Here is a 25623-nt window from a genome sequence, read left to right as displayed (position 1 = left end):
ACATTGGCACTGATGTTTGCAAGTCCAAGTAACATTTAATATCTTGGACCCAATTTTCAATGTTTATCCTCTTTCATATTCCAACAACATCAATTCTTACAATTCACTTAACAAACCATGTTATTTCAAACATGCTCACCAAAATATATCTCAGACTTTACCAGCTGAGGGGTTTGTCCCTTCTGCTTCCTTAGTTAATGTAGCCCATTACTTTCTATAGTTGGCCAAACCTTCCTGTTCTATTTCTTTAACTTGTCTGCAGAAACATATTTTCTTTTTTTGTTTTTGTTTTTGGGCCACACCCGGCAGTGCTCAGGGGTTACTCCTGGCTGTCTGCTCAGAAATAGCTCCTGGCAGGCACGGGGGATCATATGGGACACCGGGATTCGAACCAACCACCTTTGGTCCTGGATCGGCTGCTTGCAAGGCAAACACCGCTGGGCTATCTCTCCGGGCCCTGAAACATATTTTCTTCATAGGTCTCCTCTACTATCTTGAAACCTCTTATAAGGAGACACAATGTCATTTCTTAACCTTGCTTGCCAGGGGTCTGGCAAAGAGCCTGCTAGATACATAGATAAATGCTTGAATAAAATAAGAGTTAAATAAAGCCCCAAAGTCCAGAGTCCATGCTGTTGTCTTTATCCTGTGTTGTCTTTTAGTAGTTATGCAAAACCCTCTGACTTTTTTTCTGATCAACTGTATATGAAAAGGAAAAGTGTGCTCTTTGTTGAAGCCTCTTAGCATACATTGTAGTTTCTATTTTGGTTTGTTTTTTGGTTTTTATTTTTGTTTTATTTCATTTGGCAGCCTCACCCAGTACTGCTCAGGGTTTACTGCTTAGTTCTGTGCTAAGAGACCATTCCTATGAATTTAGGGGACCATATTGAGTTCCTGGGATCGAATCCAGGTCAGCCTCATGCAAATCAGTCAACATACCCTCTGTACTATCACTCTACTTCTTAGTTCCTTTTTATAAAAATTAATTTGTTTCTTTTTTTCCAGGATATTCTCTGCAATAGTTCAAGCAGGAGAGAACATCTGATATGACATGTTATTCATGTTATTATACTAATAATTACTGTGGTTTGAGTATGGAGATTCAGATTTGTTTTCTATATTGTGACTCCCATACAAGGGTTATTAGCCCTTGTCAACTCACCTTCCTTATAACCTGGAAAATCAGGAATAATGCTATCCCACTTAGAAAAAGATCAATTCAGAATATTTGCTTGTTAATGCAATTTTGTTTTTATGAAAGTTTGATGGAAAATAGAATTTTTTTGTTATCTTTAGGAGACACCAAATGATGGCCTATTGACTATTGGCACCAAACAATCTACACTACTCTTAATTGTTGATAAAAAAAAAAAGGAAAACTCAGAAAAAATAAGGAAAGTATAAAAGCAAGAGGAAGGTCATATGTAGTTTTCTGGAGTGAAGCAGAGTGAAGCAAGTTTTTGGTATTAATCAATAATTGACAACACATATGGTCCCCCAAGCCTTACCAGGAATGATCCCTGAGTATAGAGTATGAAAAAATTCATAAATCAAATCTTTTTGTATTACTTCACTATATCATTATTATCCTAAAATTATTGTATTTTGAGAATAGGAAAATACATCTTTTCATCAAGAGACCACCATTTATAAAGTTGTTCATAATAGAGTTTCAGGCATACAGTGTGCCAACAACAATTTCACCATTGGCATCAGTTCCTTTACCATTGTCTCCAGATTGTTCCATTCCCAAATCTCCTTAACAAGCAAGTTTTTAAAGCTTGGTTTTTGTAGTTGGCAGCATTTAGTCCAATGGCTAGGATATGGAGCATACCCATGACCCACTTATTAGTGGATCTTGAAAGTTCCCGGTACATACAGAATGGAATACTATGCAGATGCACTTAACAATGAAATCACGAATGGAACTGGAGTGGTTTACTTTAATGAAGTAAATCAAAAGGACAGCCATAAGATGACCTCACTTGTCATTTGTCTATAGAATAACAGAATAAGGAAATGCACAGTATCCAAAAGAGACCATTTGTGACCTTGTTCAGTGCTTGCACTAGGTGAGATGGTGCTTTTCAATTTCATCAGGCCACACCTGTAGTTACTCAGGGGTAACTACATACAACAGTGTTTGAGAATCATGTGTAAGCAGGTATTGAATGCAGGGCCTGGTGTATGCAAGACACCTTTCCATTCTTTAAAAACAATTTAAAACATTCATAAAAACAATATACATAAAGCATCCAAGAAGTTTTAAAATAAATGCCTGGAGAATTTGAGTCTTTATGAAATTAGTAGATAAAATTCATGAGCTTTTATAGAATTGTTACTATTAGGTCAAGGTCTTTGTTGAATAAGACAAGTGTTCAATGGGCAAGATAAAAATAATCAAAGTGATGGAAACTTTATTGGCCAAGTCCCAGTTGGAATGTTGTGTATTACAATCTGTGGATGATGAAAAGTCCAGAAATAGGTTTAAAACGTTTAAAAATTTTAGAAAGAAAAGAAATGACTGATAATGGGAAAACTTCCTTGGACACCAGGTAGAGGATTTAATATAATGCTTCTGTGTGGCAAAAAGTTGACATTGTTATTATTCTCTTAGAGCTTTAATTATTCATAATTTATTTATGCTTTAATTATTTAGTAGCAGTGATATGTCATTAAGTGTTAACCAACCAGCTCTGGAGGAAACATTATGTATGTATAGCCTTAACTAAATTCCATTGAATTGTAAAATATTTCCACTATGTTCCATTTTAAGCTAGTAGTATACTATAATCGATGTGGAATTGGAATAATTCATTTTCCATTTTCACCAAATGCATTAGTTTTATAAGTGACTTGCTATCAGATTAGATGTTTCATAAAATAGACTTATACATATAAGTGTGTTTTATAAAATTATTTAATTAAAATATTTTATTTAAATAAATATATATGTATACATACACACACACATATATATATAGAGAGATAGATAGATAGATAGATAGATAAATTTTGTCGCTTACACCGAACTATGTTCACAAATTATTCCACACTCTGTACTCAGGTATCATTTTTTGTTTTGTTTTGTTTTGTTTTTCTCTTTTTTTCTTTTCTTGTTTCTTGGGCCACACCTGTTGATGCTCAGGGGTTACTCTTAGCTATTCACTCAGAAATTGCTCCTGGCTTGGGGAGACCTTGGGACTCCAGGGAATCGAGCCATGGTCCATCCTAGGCTACTGCTTGCAAGGCAGATGCCTTACCTCTAGCACCACTGCTCCGATCCCTCAGGTATCATTTTTGATAAGGCTTGGGAGACCATATGTGTTGTCAAGTATTGATTTAACCTAGGTCAACTGCATGCAAGATAATTGCCTTCCCTGCTGTACTTTCTCTCTAAACCTAATATATTGTTAAGATATATATGGAAATCAGTTGAAACAAAGTCCCTTCTTCCTAACCTTTGCTAATTGGTATGCATTCAGTTTGCTTGTCTACCTATAGACTTATCTATTTTGAGTATCTAATCTGAATAAGAATCATATTTAATTGATTTTCTTGAATGTGTGAAAATAAAAGGGCTTTGTTTTGTGTGACTTTTTTCTTTTTTATTTAGGTATTATGATTTACAATTTATGTATTAATACATTTTGGGCGAATATCAACTCATATCTCACCACCAATGTCAGCAGCCATCTACCAATATCTACAGATTCTGTCCCAGGCCCCAGTTGGCTCCTTATTAGACACATTCTTAGATATTATTCTTTTAGTTTGGGTCCCATGCTTTACTGTACCATAGATTGTAGTGGTGTGAATGTGTACAGAAACTCACTTCACAACACCAGCATGTGCAAGGTCCCCCACCATTGTTCCTATGTCACCTTGTTACTTACTAGTCCAACTTTTCTTATATCCACTCCACTGTGTTTCTTTTTTTCCTTGATATTTTCAGTTATACAATCTTGTGCCCAGAGTTTTTCTCAACTTTGATTGTGTTTTGTCTTTTATTATAAATACCAAAGGTTATTGATAACACCTAGTATTTGTCTTTATGACTGTGTCCCTTAACATCCTCTAGTTCTATCCAAGTTGCTGTGAAATGTATTATTTCATCTTTAAAAAAATTCACTCCCTATACCATAGTGAGATAATTGGCATTTGTCTTATTTTGACTAAGCTTTATTAATATATCGTTCTTCAATTCCATCTAAGTTGCTTTTTTTATCTTGTATTATCAAGAGACCTTGGACATGTTGGCAGTGTAGAGGTGTGTACATATATATATACATATATAAACTACAGTACCAATGGATTTTAAGCATGACATCCAAAGCACAACAATCATATTCTATATTTAGAAATTTCCTGTCAGGAAGGCAAGTTGGCATTTGGGAAGTGGGGATTGCGTGGTGAGAAGGGAAATGTTACCATGGTGGAGAAAAGTTGACACTGGTGATAATATGGGATTATTTTTGCACATTATATGCCTGAAACTCACTATGAATAATTTTTTAAATCATGCTGCCTTAAAATAAAAAATAAATAAAAATAATTTTAAAAATGTAAACTGACTTTTCATAAAGGAATTTCTAAAAACTAGTTATAATAATTAGTTATTATTTCTAAAAACTATTTGTTATTCACTTTCTACCAATTATTAACCAATTAATTTTCCCTAGAAAAAAGGAGTTGAATAAATGGAATTGTTAATAACTCTGAAGATTATTTTTTCACAAGATGCTCTAATATTTGAAATGTCAATTTTATTCCTGTTCAACTGAATTGCACTGCCTCTCTATTTAGGCTTTTTTTTTTTAATGATGAGATGTATTAAGGTTAGGAAGACCCTCAAAAATCATTTTGTTAGTTGAGAATGAGAAACTAAAAATTATTTTTATGGCCAGAGAGATAGCATGGAGATAAGGTGTTTGTCTTACATGAAGAAGGACAGTGGTTCGAATCCTGGCATCCCATATGGTCCCCTGAGACTGCTGGGGGCAATTTCTGTGCATAGAGCTAGGAGTGCCCCCTGAGTGCTGCTGGGTGTGACCCAAAAACCCCCAACAATATTTTTAAAAGAATGATTTGCTTAGTTACACTTTACTTCTCTGGAATTTGGTAATAGGTATTAATTTATTAATGAGTCAGACAGCCAAAATATCATTCTGTTCATCATTGCACCAATATCTTTCCCTGGCTAGGTAAATAATTTCTTGTTTAAGCAGTTTGAAAAAGTAATATTAAGAGGGCCAGAGTGATAGTACAGTTAGCAGAGCCCTTGACTTGCATGTGGTGAACCCAGGTTCAATTCCAAACATCCCGAAAATGTACTCCTAGGAACACCAGGAATGATTTCTGATAGCAGAGTCAGGAGTAACCCGTAAAGGTTGCTATGTGTGGCCCCAAATAAAGAAAATCTTATTAAAGAAATATTTGTTATCTATTAGCAAGCTTAAATATATATCATTAATTATATCTTAATTTATCTTTTTCTGTTGTTCATAAATAGGATTTTGTCATTTCCATGCAATTTTATGCACAAATTTTGAGCAAGTATTTGTGCATAAAAATATTAATTCTAGGTGTTTTTTGCATTTTGCTTCACATATTTTTAGATTCATCTATATTTTCAGATGTAGATCGAAGTGTCACATAAACTCATAATATATGAATGTACAGTATTTAATTTTATAGATATATCCTAATTGAATTTACTCATTTGCTTCTTGAGGTATGTTTAATTTATTTTAATTTTCAACTTCTTCAACTCCTCTTCAAGACATATAATTACTCTACATAAATAAGATCACTGTGCCTATAACAAGATTGTAAAGGAAATGTTTGCCTCTTAAAGTGAACATGATGGCTTAAGAAGTTTAGCATGTGCTTTTAGACATGAAAATATGATTGTTATATGTCTAGAAGGAAGAACTACTAAGATAACTTATGGAGGAAAATGTGTACATGCTATTATAATTAATTAAAACCAGATTAGCCTGGTTCCAAATGCAAAAACATTTTAAATGGAGTTTAACTTACTGTTAAATACCCTATTATGTATACTTACCTAGCAAGACTTAAATAAATGTTTTTCTATGATAAATATTTGTTCATTATTCCTCAACAATCTAATATGCTCCTTTGTCATTAGCTTACATATATGAGAAGAAAAGTCTTAGCTCTGCCCCTCAGCCATAACTTCTCTCCCAGGCATCTCCCATATGATCACCTCTGTCCTGGGTGTCCTACACACACCTTGTCATTTGGATGAAAATACTGTCTTCAACACACACTCTCACAATCAAACTAGTATCTCTTCTACATCTCAGTTTCATGAACATTGTGCTCTTTCTTTTTTCTAGTTACAACTCAATAGTTAATGTGCTTTCTTTGCCAAAAGTTCAAACCCAGAAGAACTTGACCATAATCAAGTCTTACTACTTTATCTCTCTTATTCAATAAATGTTTTGAATGAAATAAGAATTCTGCCAAATCAAGCCATTTAATGGTCATTAGATATACTATGTATATCTTGTTCTGAGAATGTTTCTCCAACATCATTAAAATAGTATATATTAGGGGTCAGAGCAGTGGCGCAAGTGATAGAGCATTTGCCTTGCACACACTAACCTAATTGCTGTTCAATCCCCCTGCGTCCCATATGATCCCCAAGCCAGGAGCGATTTCTGAGTGCATAGCCAGGAGTAACACCTGAGCATCACAGGGTGTGGTCCAAAAACAAAACAAAAAAAACCTTAGTGTATATTAATGATTTACAGTGTCTAATTTTGATATTTTAATCTTTATGTTCAAACAACTGATCATTAATTTGTGAACTAATCTGACTTTCACTCTGCTCTCCAGGCATGGCATATTGCTGTGCTTCGCATTTGCATTTGCATTTAACCTTCTCTGGTCTAAATTTCAGGGTACATTATTGTATATATGTTCAATAATATTTTGTACAAATTACCAAATTATGAATTAATAGGTGAATTTTTATTACACCAATCTTAATTATATGTTTATATGTTATAAGTGTATACACATATAAAGTATTTATACATGTATAAGTATTCTGATTGCATGCACCAATATGATTCCATACACATATTATTTATGTGTACACACAAAATATACATTTAGACTAATCTCTGCATAATATGCAATTCTCCCAGTAGGAAAGAATTAGGTGGCTTTGTCAGACAAGTTAGTAAATATGTGAGTGATATAAAATGTGAAATATTTATAATTGAGTTTTACAAGGAATAGCCACCTCTTCTAAAGGAGAAAGTGTTTTATTCTATGATAAAAAGATGGTGTCAGGGCTTCATGGTTGAGGTGTGGAAGTTGAGTCTTGCTAGGTCAAGAGACTATAAGAGTGTTATGGGGAAAGGATGGTGTTTGTCAAAGGAGAAAATTCCAAACCTATTTAGAGGGAAAAGCACTTAATATAGTCTGGGTTTAAATATTCAGATTGACTAAACTTTGAGGTCAAGGAAATCATAGTAAAAGAAAACAGAAACTATGGGCCTTTTCTATAGGTCATGCAGTTATCACAGATGTTCTTTACAATAAAAACTAAATGTAGAATGTAGACATGTGATTGACAGATAATTCAATCAGGTAAAGCAATAAGGATAGTGTTATAGTAACCCAGAATCCAGAACTATGAGAATAAAAACAGGATGGGTAAGAGGACTATTACCTACTTAGAGCTTCAGTTTCAGTGAGAGAATGCCAGACCCAGAATCTGCCTTGGATGATAGGTTGATGACAATAGCATTTTCCATGTTAGGAAAATAAGTGGAAGAAAAATTTTAAATATAAAACACTTAGTTTTGAACATCAATGTCATACTAATGTAGAGACATAAAAAAATAGAGACACGTAAAACAAATAGTTCTAAGGTGTGTTAGTCAACATTTTAGAAGACCAAATAAAATCTAAATTTGTAGGGATTAACTACTTGCTACTATAGTTTTATAGTTATACATGTAGTTCAATCAAAGATGTAAACCAATAAGCAGTTAATAACCATGAACTTCCTAAAACATATTTCATTAATATTACATAATATATATGAAAAATAGCTCTAGACAGTAATCAATATTAGGTTAAAATTTTTAGTTTTGTGGTCACATGCTTATTCTAAATTCTTAAATTCTTGTGATTTTTTAAAATGTTACCAAAGATATTTTTCTTATATTTTGTCTTGTTCTAAATCACCAAACTACTGGAATTATTATACAGTGCACTGTAGTAAATGCATACCTGAGCAATGAAGAAGATTGAGGCTTTATTGACATGATAGTCTTCAAATGACATATCTATTATATTATGACCTGTTCATTGTGCATGCTCTTCATTATATTCTTCAAAACTCTATCATTTATGCAATATCAGTATTATGAATGTACTTTTTGTTAACTCAGAAATCAAGAGTAATAGTTAATAAGTTAGAACTTCTCTGGATAAATTATTCTATTCTAAATCAGTATTATAGCTCAGACTTGGATCCAGTAGCTAAATTCGCTCACAGCATGTAGAGTAATTGCTTTTGCAAAATGCCTTCATTTACTCCCATAATATATGTATGCCATGAAACATCTCATTTGGGACCAAGAAACACAAAGCTAAAACTGTTGCTGAATTCAAAATGACTATTTTCAAATTGGGAATTTAATACAGTGCACAGGTGAGAAAGGCATATGGCTCTGCTCTGGCCTTGTAAGTCTCTGATGTGGTGCAAGAAGTGGCTGAGAGCACAGCTGGAGCTCTGATTGCCTTCCTTTAAGAACTCCTTTCTGCTCAAATTCACTTGGATGGTGTTTCTTTTTATAAAAAAAATTATAATTTATTTTCCATTAAAGAGCTATAATAATTTATCCCCTAAAATCCACTGGACCTCAGCCCTGCATAAGAAACCACTTCCACGCTCAAACTTTTTTTTTGTTTCTTTCTTGGTACCCATCTTTCATCATCTATTTTCTTCTTTTTTATATACATCAAAACACTGTATTCATGCATCCTTTAAATGGCTAAATTTCAGGGCCGAAGCAATAGCACAGCAGTAGGGCCTTTGCCTTGCATGCGGTCAAATCCAGGATGGACCTTGGTTCAATTCCCGGAGTCCCGTATAGCCCCCAAGCCAGGAACGATTTCAGAGCGCATAGCCAGGAGTAACCCCTGAGCATCACAGAGTGTGGCCCAAAAAGCCAAAAAGCCAAAAAACAAAAAGTAGATTTGCAGAGACATCTTGATTTCTTTCTAAAATATGCTTAGAAAAGTAAAATAGTTAATAAAATCAGAAAAGAGATACTTGAACATTTTTTCTCATTCTAATGATATTAATGTTTGTTATGTGTAATCTTATTAGACATATTTTAAAGTCTATACATGGAACCTCTACTTTTTTGTAAAATTAATCATCAGCTTTCATCATTAAAACTTGAACTTCAGTTGCTAGCATGAAAGTAGATGTATTACTGAACTCTGAGTTTGTGAGAATTACATGAAACATTTTTATACAAAACCCAAATGCTTAAAAGTTCAAGTTCATATGTAATTAAGTAGATGGGCCTGATGTCCTTCCTCAATACCCAGTTCTCTCCTTTATCCCATTTATGGCATCACTTGTCCTCTCTTATAGTGCCCAGTTCAGACTATGATATGTTCTGTCCCATACTATCTGCTCATATCCACTGTAGGATGGCCTGGTTCTATCCCTGAGCTATCTATATAGTGAGGATGTTTTTAGTCTAAAATTGGTACTTGTTTCTCTGTGCTAAGATCTACAACTTTCTATCCTGTCTCTGGGTCTCTCTAAAGACCGTAGTGTTAGAACTTCCTGTTCCTTTTGCTTAGTCCCTTGCCATGGTCATATACATATGGGTGAGATCCCTACCAACCTGCTATCTGTTGTGGTAGAGGTAAAGAGGCAAAGAACGTTTGTCTGACTAGATGCTTCTTGTATCTCCTACTATTTCTGCACCTACAACCACCCTATTTTGACTGATCCCTTTTTGGCAAAAGAAAAAGTATAAAATCAGGTATGCAGCTTGTTATTTGATGCATGACTAACATTGATCCCTTGTACCAGTGCTCCTATAACAACCCTGAAGGAAAAAAAATCAACAAATGAAAACTGTCCCAGCAATATTTTTTTAAAATCCTCCAATTAAACACTGTTTAAGATTTAGCTCTAGGGGCTATAGTAGATAGGATATTTGCTTTGCACACAACTGAACTGGGTTTATTCCCTGGCAGTTTGTATGGGTCCCTGTGCCTCCAGGAGTGTCCCTAAGAACAGAGCCAGTAGTAAGTGCTGAGCACAGCCAGGTGTGACACGAGGAAATAAAGTAAATTTTATGTTTATATTAGTAGAAAATTAGTAGAAATATTCTCAATAGTGCAATGGTAATGAACAAGTTAAAAATGTTCATTTTAAATAATAAGCATGATGTTTATGCATCAGTTATAAACTATTTATGATATCTTGACTATCTAAATCATATTCAAAATATGTACAGCATGAATTTTATTTTGTTCAAATATGAACATCTATGTATTAAATAAAGTAAAGTTGACATGACATTTGTGGAAATGTAGTTAGTTGGAAGGAAGAAATTTGGACTTCTGTATTTCTGTTCTCTTTGATTATCTATTTGACCATAGGGAAGCTGTATGCCTCTTGAGGCTTAATCTTTTCATATACAAAGTGAAAACAACCAATAACTGCCTAACATTATAGGTTGTCTTTTTGGACCAAGTATTATACTCTAAGTTTTTATCATGGAGCAGTTTATCAGGTGACAGATATTATTGATTATCTAAATTTTCACCAAAATACAGAATTTTAGATACTGAGCTATTCTTTGTTAAATTATTCTTTATTTTTTAATAAGTTCTTTAATTAAATCGCCATTAGATACACAGTTAGAAAGTTCTCCGTGATTGAGTTTCAGACATACAATGTCCAATACCCATCACTTCGCTGGAGCACATTTCTCATCACCTCCCTCCCCTCTGCATTCCTCATTGTCGACCTCTAGAAAATGCCTCTACATTTTTTTTCTCTTTTTCTTTGTTCCTTTTATACACTGTGATTTGCACTATTGTTACTGACAGGGTGTCATGCATATCATTTTCAGCACCCAGTCCTTATCCAGAGTGATCATTTCTAACATTCCTATTTCAATTATGATTTAGTTAATAGCTTTCTCCTGTTTCTTTTATTTTGGGGGGGGGGGCAGATCATACCTGATAATGCTCATGGGTTACTCCTGGCTATGCACTCAGAAATTGTTCCTGGCTTGGGAACTATCTGGGACACTGAGGATTGAACCCAGGTCAGTGCTGGGTCAGCCGTGTGCAGGGTGAATGCCCTACCGCTATGTTATAGCTCTGGCCCCTTTCTCACTGTTTCTTTGTCAATCTTGCTAGAGATTTATCAATCTTGTTTATTTTTTCAAGAATAAACTCTTGCTTTCGTTGATTTTTAGGTTATATTTTTGATTTCCGGTTTATTAATTTCTGCTGTTTTATTACAGTGTTTCCTTCTACACTCCTACTCTTCGTTTATTATTTTTCAATTATATATATGTATGTGTTTATACTTATAGTCATATATATATATACAAATAGCCCCCCCTTTCTTTTCTTTCTTAAAAATCAGTATATCCTTGTTGAATTTTAGTCTGTTTTACCTATCAAGAGGTAGCAGGGTGGTGTTAAAGTCACCAACTACTATTGTGCTGCTATTGATGTCTTTATTCATATCTGTTTGTACTTGCTACAAGTATCTTGCTTGCCCCTCATCAGGTGCATAAATATTTAGGAATGTAATTTCTTCCTGTTATACATATCTGTTGGTTATTAAGAAATTATCTTTTTTGTCTTTTTAAAATTTTGAACCTGAAGTCTATGTCATTTGATACTAATATGGTCACTCAAACTTTTTTAAGTTTGCTTAAAGGATTGTTCTCCAAACTTTGATTTTAAGTCCCTGTTTGCTTTGACTATTTAAATACATTTCTTGCAAACAGCAGAATGTTAGATGCAATTATCTGTTCAATTTTATCACTCTGTGCCTCTTAAGTAGTGCACTTCATACATTGACATTGAGAGCTGATTGTCATGGAATTTTGTGCCCTTATTTTGTAAAAGTTTGGTGTATTTTGAGGGTTAGTGTTGCCTTAAAGTACCTTCTTTGGGAGCCGGAGAGATAGCATGGAGGTAAGATGTTTGCCTCACATGCAGAAGGTTAGTGGTTCGAATCCCGACATCCCATATGGTACCCTGAGCCTGCCAGGAGCGATTTCTGAGCATAGAGCCAGGAGTAATTTCTGAGTGCTGCTGGGTGTGACTCCCCCCCCCAAAAAAAAGTACCTTCTTCAGTTCTCTTTTTAAAGTTGCTTTTGAGTTTGTAAAGGACCTGAGCTGTTATTTGTGATGCTGTGTATCATTTCTTGAAACCTAAATGAGAGTCTGTCTGGGTGAGGAGTTCATGTAATTTAGTATTTTTACTATATTCCATCAGTGTTTGGGGCCTGAATGATTGCTTGTGATAAATCTGACATAAATCTTAAGGATTTACATAATAATAATAATAATAATAATCCTTTTTTGATCTTGCTGCTTTCAATATTCTATCTCTACGGTTTTCGTTTTTGTGATGAAGCTGTGCCTTAGGGTGTTTTTATTTGGGTCTTTTTAAGCTGGTACATCCAGAATGTGGGTGTATGTATTCCAGCTCTAAGAACTTCTCACAGTGATGTTTTTGGCTGTTGCTTCATCACAGGGCTTTCTTACAGGCTCTCTGGAACCACAATGATTCTTATGCTGTTCTGTTGAATTTATCAAAAGTTCTGATGTTGTCTTTTTTTATTTTGAAGATTTTTTTCATCTTTTATTTGTTTGGGCCTTTTTTTAAGACATTTTTTCATTTCTGCTTTTGTATAGAGTTGTTTAATGGCTCATCTTCTAGATCACCGATTCTGTCCTCAGCAACTATTACTGTGCTGGTGAGGACTTGCACTGAGTTTTTTATTTTACCTACCAAATTTTTCAGTTCTCCCATTACTGTTTGAAGTTTTCTAATTTTCTCTTGAGTCTTATTGGATGTGCATTCCATAGTTTCTTTGAGTTCGTTGAATACCCTAAATATTTTCTCTCCTAAGTCCTTATCAGAGTGGCTATATGAGTTATTGGTACTAGCTAGATCTTCAGAACTACAATCTAATTTAATTAAGCACGATGGGATTCTGCATTGCTTTACCATTGTGAACTTTGCAGTGTTGTGGTGTGTTTTATGTGTAGCCATAGAGTGATGTGGAACAGCCATGCTATTCTCAATGTTCACAGACCTGGAGTGTAAATGGCTCTTCAGTGTCACAAAGTGGGCCATGATTTTGCTCTATCTGTCTACTTTGGTCTCATGGTACTCTGGCTGTGTGAAGCCTGGCTTGGATGGCTAAAAAACCCCTCCACTTCCTCTGATGCTTCTTTATTCTTCAGGTTGTGAAAATGGCTTTCTGAGTCACAATGAGATACTCTCTGCCAGTCTCTCTGTCTGCTTTTTTTCCCTTGGGAAACTCTCTTAATTAAATTATTAAATATTTTTTTCTAAAATACTTGATCTACTGAAAAACTTGTAAATATATTTAATCATACAAATTACATATTAAAATTACATATCCAAAAACTACATCTTTACATGATACATAATCCCAGGACTTGTTCTTGTTTTTGACCATTTTGTCTAAAAATAAAAATAGTCTTATATTTGCATATATAAAAATAAATAATTTTGCAAGTAATATGAAGAAAACAAATAAGATTTTCTTTGCCAAAAGTCTTCCAAGGGTAGGTCTGTACAACACTTATGATTGTATCCAAATCCAAATTCTAAATTCATTGTTATTGTTCTTATATTAAAGGAAACTAAGTAAATCTATCTTTCTTGGAGCAGAAAACAAAACTAAGTACATTTTCAAAATAACAAATAATTTCTGACTTCAAAGAAGTTTTACCATTTTTTTTGTTTTTTTCTGATAATTTTCTGATAATTCTGATAAATCTAAAATATTTCTGAACCAACTGTAGATGCCTAAGTTTATAGGTTTAGCCAACTTGGCAACAAATATATCTGTACTTTATATTTATTTAGAGCAGTGTTGCTTCATTACCTTGTTATAGGATTGAGGATTAGTTTAGGATTCTTTATTATAATCCTGAAACTTCTGTAATATCTTAGAATTTTCCTGAATCAACAAATCTCCAAAAACATTGATGTCAATAAAAACGTGCCAACTTACAGGAAGAAATTAAGCCTCACTTAATTTAGATCATTAAGAATACTCCACATCATGGGGCTGAGCCACAAGTGGTAAGGCATTTGCCTTGCACGTGCTAACTTATGACACACCACGGTTATTTCCTCCTGCATCCCATGTGGTCCCCAAGTCAGGAGCGATTTCTGAGTTCAGAACCAGGCATAACCCCTGAGTGTCACAGGGTGTGGACCAAAAACCAACCTCCCCCCCCAAAAAAATACTCCATATCATTAATCATCAGGAAATTGCAAATCAAAACAACAATGAGATACTTCACACTACAGAGACTGGTATACATCAAAAAGAATAAGAACACCAATACTGGGGCAGATGTAAGGAATAGTGGATTCCCATTCCCTGCTGGTGGGAATGTCAGTTGGCACAGCCATTTTGGAAAGCAATATGGATATTACTCAGAAAAGTAGAAAGTATGCTTCCATATAATCCTACAATACCGCTCCTGGAATTATAGCCTAGGCACCTAGAAATAATGCATTAATATCATCTATACTCCTATATTCATTGCAGTTCATTGCCAGAAACTGGAAATAAGTGCAAAAGAACAGATAAGTGGATAAAGAAATTGCACTGGTGAAGGGTAGTGTTCTTTTATGACTTAAACCCAATTTCAATCATGTTTGTAATCACAGATATTATTATTAAATATTATAAAATATTATTAAAAAGAAATTGTGGTAAATCTTTACTATGGAATACTATGCAGCTATTATGAAAAAATAAAGTCATGAAATTTGCTTATACATGGATTGGAAATGGAGTAAATTTTGCTGAGTGAAATGAATCAGAAGAAGAGGATAAACATAGAATCATTGCACTCATTTGTGGTATATGAAAATATATAGTATGGTAATAATGTAAATAGGCAATATAGACTAGGGCAGGAGAAACAGGCATTAGTAGGAAGCTTTCTACAAAGAGCCAGGACTGGGCCAGTTATAGCAAAGATGGAACCACTATGAAAAAGGTAGCTAGAAATTACTTTGGACAAGGACTGGGTGCTGCAAGGAGGTAAAGTGATATACATAATGCCTCTTCAATTACAATTTTGCATACCAAAGTGTATGAAAAAAGAAAGAGCAGAGAGAGAGAGAAGAAAAAAAACGTCACCTCAGATGGAGGCAGAAAGGAGAGCAGGGGAAAGCAGAAGGAAACCGGACATGGATGGCTGAAAATGTGCACTGGTGAAAGGAGTTGTACATTATATGACTGAAACAACTTTATAACTGTGAAGAAATAGTTAAGAATACTCAAATATTTTTAGATAGTTAGCCATGGAAATAAGAATGCTACTAAATGCTTTTCTTTCCATCCCTGTCATAGCTTAAAAGGAGCTGATGCTGGCAATGGAATCAGAGTGTTTGTTCCTGATATCGGGATGTTCATTGCCAGTCTTACCATCTGGCTTGTCTGTAGAAACATTGTTCAGAAACCAGTGACAGAGGAAGCAGCACAATATAATCCAGAGTTTGAAAATGAAGAATTGGTAATGTATCTTCATATATCTTTCTTTTTATATTACTGAAGCCCCAATTACTTCCTGGATTAGGGTGTCAATAGCATTAATCAGATACTAGTTATTAGTAGATTCTAATAGTAATAACTGCTTTTCTTTTTTACTTTGAAGTTTCTTCACACAAAGTCCTTTGGAGTCCTGCTGGTCAGGTTTTTCATTCATACCTTAAGAGAAGGCACTTGACTGTGCCATATTGACTGTGCTCTTGTCCCCATCACAAACTATTATCTAATACTATATCCTGTGGTTAAAATTGTCACTTTGAACTACACTGAGAACTATCATAACAATATCAATGAGTGAGAGACGTAGAAAGTCTGTCTGGAATACAGGCTTTGGTGATGGGAATGTTAGAAACCTGAAACATCTAGAAAAGAGAAGAGGATTACACAAATGGGAAATTTGTTTCTGGAGATCAGAATCTAACATCCTTCTGGAAGAGATGTAATAAAAAAAAAAAAAAGCTGCTGGGGCCAAATGGGGCTGACAATAGTACAGTGGGTAGTGAACTTGCCTTGCAAATGGCTAGCCAAGGTTCGATTCCTAGCATCCTATGTGGCCCCCTGAGCCCTGAGTGCAGGACCAGGAGTAATCATTGGGTGAGTACTCCAAACCAAAGTAAATTAAAACAAAAAAACCTGGTGACATAAGGGAAGCCTGTTTATCTTGGCACCTGGCAGTTGCCCCACCTCCAAAGAGTCTTTAGCACAATCAAGAATTCGATATTGAAGCATTTTACTTGGAGATCTAGTCATCACAGTGAGATAGGAAAAGAAGTGATTTGCCAATAAATAAAAGAAAGAAAAAATACTCACAGCTGTCATTCCTATAAAAATACTGTATTTTAAACTTTATTTTAAAAACTTTTTTAAAGATTATTTTAAAGTTACTTTTAATATGTTATTTTAATACTTTATTTTAAGACTCATAATACAATTGTTTCAGGCATTCAATGTTCAACACCAGACTCATCAGTAGTGTCCCCAGTCTCTACTCAACATCCAAAGATGCCCTCATAGAAGGCATAAAATAATGTATTTTATACTACTTGTTACAATAAAATGACAAATGGAACTATTGAAAATATTTCAGAAAAATAAAATTCATGACAATTGTTTCATCTCATATGGGGTTATTAAAGTAATTGTCTGAAGATATAAAAAAAAGAATTAGAGACAGGGGCTGGAGCAATAGCACAGCACATAGGATACTTGATCCCTGGCACCCCAGATGGCAGGAGTTATTTCTGGGTGCAGAGCCAGTAAGTAAACCCTGAGTGTTATAAGGTGTGCCCCCACAAAAGAAATAGAGACAATATTTTTAAAATAAAAATGTTAATAAATTATCAGAAGATAGAGTTAAAATGTTGATAGTGAATTTTAGTCATACAGTGTTTCAACAACAATCCCCTCACCAGTGCTATTTCCTGCCATCAATTACCCCAGTTGCCCTCCCATTTTTCTACCTGCAACCCTAGCTCTCTTGAGACAATTCTTTGAGGCTCATAAACCATCTTTAAATTCATAGTATCCATTAAAAGGAATTGTCACTGAAGAATATTAATTAATTCACTGTTCTTCCAAAGTATAGGTCAAGTGTTTTGGCACAAATATATCCTTTTCACTTTGCCTTCACCCAGTCTTAGTAGCAACTCCTTGTTAGAGAAAATAGAAACCCACAGTCACCTGGTTACCATACAAAAATTATTTTCAATATCTTTAATTAAATACCTTGATTACAAATACGATTGTAGTTGAGTTTCAGTCATGTAAATAACACCCCCTAACCAGTGCAACAAGCCCATCACCAATGTCCCAAATCTCACTCCTCCCCACCCCCACCTCCACCTGTATTCTAGACAGGCTTTCTACTTCCCTCATTCATTCGCATAGTTATGATAATCGATACCAACAATAGCTAAAGTGTGAAAAAGTTTCACCGGGACCTTGAGAATGACTGGAATTGGATAGACTGGTATGCCTGGAACCCAGAGTCTGTCTTATGCCAATAAACTTCTGGGGCAAGGCCTTTTTGTAATCAGGTCAAGGATTTTTTTTCCATTTTCCCCATTTTTCTGGATCTATGCAAACAATGGCGATTGCCACTATCACACTTTTACTATATATTTTTATTCTTATCTTTTAAGGAAAAAAAATACAACTTACTGAGCTTAAAAACAAATTACTGTAGTAGAATGCCTGTCTGGAATACAGGCAGGGGATGGGAAGGGGGAGGGGGTAATGTTACACTGGTGAAGGGGGATTGTAACCCAAATATGATCATGTTACTTAAATAAAAAAATATATTTAAAAAATTAAAAAAGAGAGAGAGCCTTGGCTCTGCATGGTTTGATCACTTCCTGCTTCTCAGTTTTCACATACACTGTCTCTCATTCCCTCCATGTGCTATGGTCACATTGTCTCTCAGTGCCTGGATTGGAAAAGCAAAGCTGTATTCCTTCTGTAATTCAATTCATGCCCAGCACTTTGCATGGTTGCTTCCTCCTCCATCTTCCATTGCATCTTGCTCACACAAGTCTTCCTTGACCTCTATTGTGATATGAACGTTGGGGTTATTCCCTCAGGTAACCTCTTATTAAAATAATAATAATAACATCTTATTAAAATAACATTATCACATTCTGTAACTATTCTCCATATTGCTTTGTTTTTTGTTTCCTTCACTACACTGTCACTTTCATTAGAGAATTGGTCTAGTCTGCTTTATTCTGTTTTACTCAATGATATAGCTAATGGAATTGGAGACTATTGTGCTGAATGAGATCAGTAAATAGAAGAAAAGATACAGAATAATCCCACTCATAGGTGGGATATAAAGAAACACAGTAGGGAGTATCAATTGGTCAAAGGCAAAAGAACCTGAGAGCTAGTCTACAAAACTTAACTTATAAAGGGTAGGGAGAGGGCTGAGGAAGGGAACCTTGAGGCAGTGGTGGAAGGAAGCAAATGCTCTGCTGTATAGTGTTAGAATTTTGTATGTTTTTAACCCCATAATATACAATATTATAAATCATAGTGCTTAAAATGTTAAAGGTATAGATAGCAAAGTAACAGCATTGTATGCAGTGATATGCATATACTTATCGGACTGCTTGTCTGTATACTGATTGATTCATATAGAGGTTTTCATGAAGATAGCCAAACAATGAATCATAGAGCGAAACTTGTATAAGGATTGAATATAAAGAGTTTTGTCTCCCCCAAATTAGCAGAGACTTCAGCTTTTATAGTTTGGGGGGGAAATTATATTCTCAAAACAAGAGCTGCAATAGAATAAGATATTTGCTTTTTCTATGCAGTGTTTTCATATTGGGCTTTTATAGCCTGCATGACACATACAATCTTTCCTTTGACCACTAGCTTCCACAGGAAATACTGGAGACTGCATTTATCTTCTGATCTGACTCACTAACTTACCTTGTTCCATGAGTATTTCTGTTGAGATGAGCCCATCTGGTCAGATAAATTGTTAACCTTTCATAATAAACAATGAATAAACAACTACTGCTACACTGAAAAATATTACCCTTGCCTTCATGTCCTTTGAGTCATGATTCATGAAAATACAAATACCTTTAATGGCTTGGGTTTTTAACCACATAGAAAAGAAATATGGAGTCATCAGCATGAAAATCCCCAGTCTCGCATCTAAACCTTGACAAAAAAATGATTGAGATACTGCAGATAATTAATCTCCTATATTTTGGAATTAGAGAGTTTGATTTAAGCCAAATATTCCAATTTTTCCTCATCAGCAAGTGCAGGGGCAATAGTTCTGTGGCTGCAGATGGAGCCACTGCATGGATTGGAGGCTGGGCCATGCAGAATCACTTTGAATAGTGTGTTTTAATTATTTTATTTTTATTTTTCTTAATTACTAAGCACCATGGTGACAAACATGTTTGTAGTTGGGTTTCAGTCATAACAGGTACACCCCCCATGACCAGTGCAACCTTCTCATCACCAATGTCCCCTAACTCTCTCCTCCCTTACCCCTGCCTGTCTTCCAGACAGGCCTTCTATTTCTCTTACTCACTATGATTAATATGATAGCTGTTGGTGTAGTTATTTCTCTAACTGCACTCACCAATCTTTGTGGTAAGCTTCATATTATGCACTGGTGCCACGGCAAGCATAAACTTAGGGGAACTCAGGAGGCACATCAAATGTATCCCTAGATTTTCCTGGTGTGGTGAACTGAAATAAACCCCAGGGGGTTCCTCAAAAGGCCTGCTGTGGATGATTCTTCCCCTGTGTGGATAGTTGAGGAATTCTTGAAGAGATAAATGCATGCTTGGTATTACATTTTTTGTCATTTTTTGGTAAGATCTCAGGCAAAAATATGGCCTCAATCAAATTCTTTTCAGAAATACCAGCACCAGAGATTACTAAGAGAAACTCTTCTGGATAATGTTTAGCAATAAAATCAAAAGACAATATTTTTTCTCCTATGCCCTTGCAGCCTCAGTGTCTGGTAATCAAGGGCATACCCAAAATGCAGATTCTGGACTATTGACCCTTCTCAGAAAATGGGAGCTGCACCTTAAGGGACTTGGCTCCTTTCTTGACCTCTAAAACAATAGAGTTCACCACAATGAAGACCATGTTCCTAGATTTTTTTTTCTACTTCTTAATATCCATTATTTTGTATTTGAAGTTAGTTGTTAAAAGTTGCCCTGAGTGTGACCTCCTTTGTAACTCAGAATTCTTACAACTAATCCCCATACCTTAAGTATTGTTACTGTTGAACTTTGCTTTGTGATTGTAAACATTCTTCTCTATACCTATGACTGGTTTTGCCCCTTATAAATATCCCTGCTTGAAGATTAAACTTGTTGTGCTCCTGCCAGAAGATGTGTTTACCCAAAATATTGGTGGGTGGTTTTATTATTTCTTATTTCATATTCCCCCCCTTTGCAACCCACTCTCCCTAAAGTGGATTCATTGAAATCCCACTGGCACTGTAGGACAGAAGCCGCCTGCAGCACACTGGTCCTTTTAAACTTTACCTCTGTTGTCTCTGGGTATTATTACCATACTGTCTTTTATTTTTCTTAAATCCCACAGATGAATGAGACTATTCTGTATCAATCTCTCTCCCTCTGACTCATTTCATTCAGAATAATAGTTTCCATGTCCATCTATGTATAAGAAATTTCATGACTTCATTTTTCCTATCAGCTGCATAATATTTTATTGTTTATATGTACTGTACGACAGTTTCTTTAGCCACTCATCTGTTTTTGGGCATCTGGGTTGTTTCCAGATTCTGGCTATTGTAAATAGAGCTGCAGTGAACATAGGCGTACAGAGGGCATTTTTGTATTATGTCTTTGTGTTATTAGGGTATATCACTAGGAATGGTATAGCTAGATCGTATAGGAGCTCAATTTTCAGTTTTTTGAGAAAAGTTTATATTGCTATCCAGAAAGACTGGACTAGATGGCAGTCCCACCAGTGAATGAAAGTGAATGAAAGTTCCTTTCTTCTCACATCTCTGCCAGCACTGATTATTCTTGTTCTTTGTGATGTGTGCCAGTCTCTGTGGCATGAGATCCTACCTAGTTGTTTTGATATGCATCTCCCTGATGATTAGTGATGTGAACTATTTTTCACCTGCCTTTTGGCCATTTGTATTTCTTCTTTGAGAAAGTGTCTGTTTACTTCTCCTCATTTTTTGATGGGGTTAGATCTTTTCTTGTTAAGTTCTGTCATTACCTTGAATATCTTAGATATTCTTCCATTATGTGAGTGGCCTGGTCTCTGTTTCCTTTGAAGTGTAGAAGCTTTTCAGTTTAATGTAGTCCCATTTGTTTATCTCTGTTTCCACTTGTTTGGGCAGTGGTGTTTCCTCCTTGTGGAAGCCTTTAGTCTCAATGGCACAGAATTTTTTTTTTTTTTTTTTTTTGCTTTTTGGGCCATGCCCAGTGATTCTTGGGTTACTCTTGGCTATGTGCTCAGAAATTGCTCCTGGCTTGTGGGACCATATGGGACGTTGGGGGATCAAACTGTGTTCTGTCCAAAGTTAGCGTGTGCAAGGCAAATACCCTACCTCTTGGACCACCACTCTGGCCCCAATCATACAATTTTTTAACCTACGTGTTCTTCTATATACCTATCCTTCCAGGTCTGATATCAAGGTCTTTAATCCATTTTTTTTGCATGGTTTTAGATGGAGGTTCAATTTCACTTTTTTGCATGAGGTTAGCTAATCAGTTGTCTCAACACCACTTGTTAGAGGTTTACTTTGTTCCATGCTTTGTTTCTTGCCCCTTTATCAAAGATTAATTGATTTTATGTCTGGAGAACATTCTCTGAATACTCATCTATTGCATTGATCTAAGGGTCTGTCTTTATTCCAATATCATGCTGGTTTAATGACTATTTCTTTGTAATACAATTTAATGTTGGGGAAAGTGATGCCTCCCATCTTTTTTTCTAAGGTTTGCTTTAGTTATCTGTGGGCATTTATTGTTCCAAATGAATTTCAGAAGTGTTTGAAGAATTTAAAACTCTTCTTTGAAGAATGTCATAAATATTCTTAGAAGAGTTTTATAAAATGTGTACAATGCTTTAGGGAATATCACCTTTTAATTATGTTACTTCTCCCAGTTCATGAACAGAGTATGTTTTTCCATTTCCTTGTGTCCTCTTTTATTTCTTGAATCAGTGTTTTGTAGTTTTCTTTGTATAAATTCTTAACCTCTTTTGTTGACTCTAATGTATTTGAGCTTCTGTGGCACTAATTTGAATGGGATTGTTTATTGTTAATGTCCAGTTCTTCTATATTGTTATTTGTGTGTAAGAAGGCCATTGGTTTTCACATGTTAATTTTGTAGGCTGCCACTTTGCTCTACAAATATTTTGTTTTTAAAGATACGTTCATTCTTAGGGATCATTCTTAGATTAGATTAGATTAGATTGGATTAGATTCCTGATTTAGGAAATTTGTGGTGAAATCGCGTATTCATTCCTCGTAACATTGCCAGGTGATCCTGAGGCATTTTCCCAATCCAGGTTAAATCTTTTTCTGCTTGAAGATAAGAAAACATAGACGATTGGGTGCAATCAAAAGCAACTTATTGTTTTTTTTTCTGTCTAAAATTGAGTTGTAAAGATGACTAATAACTATTGGATGGAGTCTCTGGGTGAGAGAAAAAGGAATATTATGCCAGCCAAGGCTCAGAAGCTGCTTTGTTTTGGCTTAACTCCTGGTTCAGAGAATGACATGAGTTAGAGTAGCCCAACAGAGTTGGATAATTTAGTTTAGGAAATTTGCAAGAAGGCCTTTGAATATCTTGCCATATCAAATGGGTTTTAACGGTTTGACATGGACAATAAGGATGTGCAATTTTCCTTTGGCACTTTAAACCAAATAAATCATTCATTTTGTGGGATTAAATCTTAATTTATAGCTACTCCATTTTAGGTTTAAAGCCAAAGTACATGACCCATTGCAGGACAGATTACTAGCAAGGCTGCTTGTTAGTAAATACATTAGGGTGAGGTAATAAACACTTCTAGAGTGTCAGTATTTATCTCTCAAGTCTGTTCTGAAGCCACCCACAGTAACTAATGCAGTTCTGCATAGTAATGGCTCACAGAGCACAACCTTTCTCATCCTTAGCTCCCTCTCAGCGTGGCAGCTTTCAGAAGCATTTTTGATACAAAAGTACTGGGGGGAAAATCCTCAAACTCAGTGATATGTTTATAAAAATCGTAGAGACCCCACTCCCACTCATGAAAGGTCAAAGAAATGATTTTGTTTAACCCCATGAAGGAATTATTTTTTACCATATTTCTATTTTTTAATACAGAGTCTTCTCAAAATTTTAATTGAACAAATCACTTAACGATGAAAGTATTGCTTGTGTTTCTTACTGAGTCCAGTGGATCTGACTGTTTTCTCTTGTCTTCTCATCTCTTGTCTCTCATTCTCTCACCTTTCCCATCTTTTTCTAGTATAATGATGGAAGAGTGTTTCTTCCTGGGAGGAAACTTGACATGTTTCTCATTCATAAAAAAGGGGACTGCAAGCAACAGATGCTACAGTTATCCATAATGTGTGTGAGGACAATGGGGTGGGAGAGTCAACCCCTCTCAATTGTGCTTAGAGAAGAGAGTTGCTGAAAGGAATAGCTAGAATGTGACTAAGACCTGAAGAGAAATGAAGGATCTCAAGAGAGTGGAAAAGCATGTGCCAAATCAAGGAAGTTATATGAGTCTGTAGATTTTATATTCTCAGTCTGGGTCTCAAGTCTGTGAAGGCAAAGAGATGAAGCCAAGGTTAGAGAAACAGATTGCTACTTTATGTGGAAATACCTAATAAACATGTAATCCCTTTGCTTTCTACGTCTAATTCCATCAGACCCCTGATTTCAATAACCGCCCTCATGCCCATACACCTCAAATATATCCCTTCTGTTCCCACCTCATTCCAGTAGTTCAAATTCCTAGCTGTAACCCCACCCCCCCCCATTATTCCTGTGTAACCTTATCTACAAGAAAGACCTCCCATTTCTGGGAGGGGTCTTTGGTAGGTAACAAAAAGGTTTGGCCAGAAGGGCAAAGGGAATTTGCCTGGATGGAGGAGGAAGCTAGAGAAGATGGCTGAGGAACAAGGTACATTGCAGGGCTGAATAGAAAACCTGCATAAATGGTTATGGTAGACCACACATGTGGTGGCCAGGGCAAATAAAGCTGATATTTCCTGAAACCTGTCTGTGCATGAGTTTTCTACCTGCCGCTTTCCTGAACCTAGATACCCGCAAGTTGGAGGAGTTAAAGTCACGTGGTCCTGGACTGGAGGAGAAAGGCCTCCATCACCATCCACCTCCATCTAAGCCCATCCAAAGGGCTTTACACAACAATCTATCAGTATAATACCTCAAAGCTAAATAAGTAGATAATGCTGGAATGCTTCTCAGAGCTACATAGCCTAGCCTGAGTCTATTTAGTTGTCCCCATCTCACTCATGAAGACAAACATAGAGTGAACATCTTTAAGTTTTTTCTTCATTATCTTTTCTCAACATTCTATTTTCCACTTAGTCCTTCTTATTTAGACTCACCACAAAGACATAATAAACCTCAAGTCAGTATTGCTCTACTCCTCCTCATCATCAACAGTCAAAACTGGCATTCAGTTTCCTTTGTGACCTTCCCAAGACAACATACAAGATTCTCTTATGAAACACACCCACCTTAAGTTGTAAATTGATTATGGTTCAGATTCTTGTTAGAGCAAGAATTTCTCTTGAAATTGAGAAATTGAGCAGGGGGAAGTGGCTCCATATGTTTAGCCAATCCTCAATGACGGAAGAGCAAATGTGGAAGGTGGGAACTGTTGTGTGTGTTCACTTGAATAAAGAGGGAGAATGGATCCAAGATGATTTGAGGAAGAGGAGTGAGAACTCTGCTTAGCCTAATCAAAGTTCACCTACATCTCTGTATGTAGAAAGTGGTTCCTGGGCCAGAGATATGGCACAGCAGTAGGGTGTTTGCCTTGCATGCAGAAGGATGGTGGTTCGAATCCTGACATTCTATATGGTCCCCCGAGCCTGCCGAGGGCGATTTCTGAGCATAGAGATAGGAGTAGCCCCTGAGAACTGCCGGTGTGATCCCAAAACTAAAACAAAAACAAAATTGAAAAGAAAAGTTATTCCCCTTTTTACTTCTAATTCAATTTATTAAGTTTCTCTCTCACATACTTTTTAGTTTTTTTAGTGGTT

At 35.6% G+C, this 25623-nt stretch overlaps 1 protein-coding gene across 2 annotated transcripts in view; it reads left to right on the top strand.

Moving 5' to 3' along the window:
* Nucleotides 1-25623, top strand: part of PIEZO2 (piezo type mechanosensitive ion channel component 2) — a 441513-nt gene that overhangs the window by 236739 nt on the left and 179151 nt on the right. For both annotated transcript variants that reach the window (XM_049769937.1, XM_049769936.1), the window contains exon 5: nucleotides 15681-15843. In XM_049769937.1, coding sequence (XP_049625894.1) covers nucleotides 15681-15843 — 163 coding nt within the window. The remainder of the gene's footprint in view (nucleotides 1-15680; nucleotides 15844-25623) is intronic.

This window comes from Suncus etruscus, chromosome 3, assembly GCF_024139225.1.
Source record: "Suncus etruscus isolate mSunEtr1 chromosome 3, mSunEtr1.pri.cur, whole genome shotgun sequence".
In the NCBI taxonomy this organism is placed as follows: domain Eukaryota; kingdom Metazoa; phylum Chordata; class Mammalia; order Eulipotyphla; family Soricidae; genus Suncus; species Suncus etruscus.
Note: the sequence above shows the minus strand (reverse complement) of the source record. Positions and strands in the feature narration are given on the sequence as shown.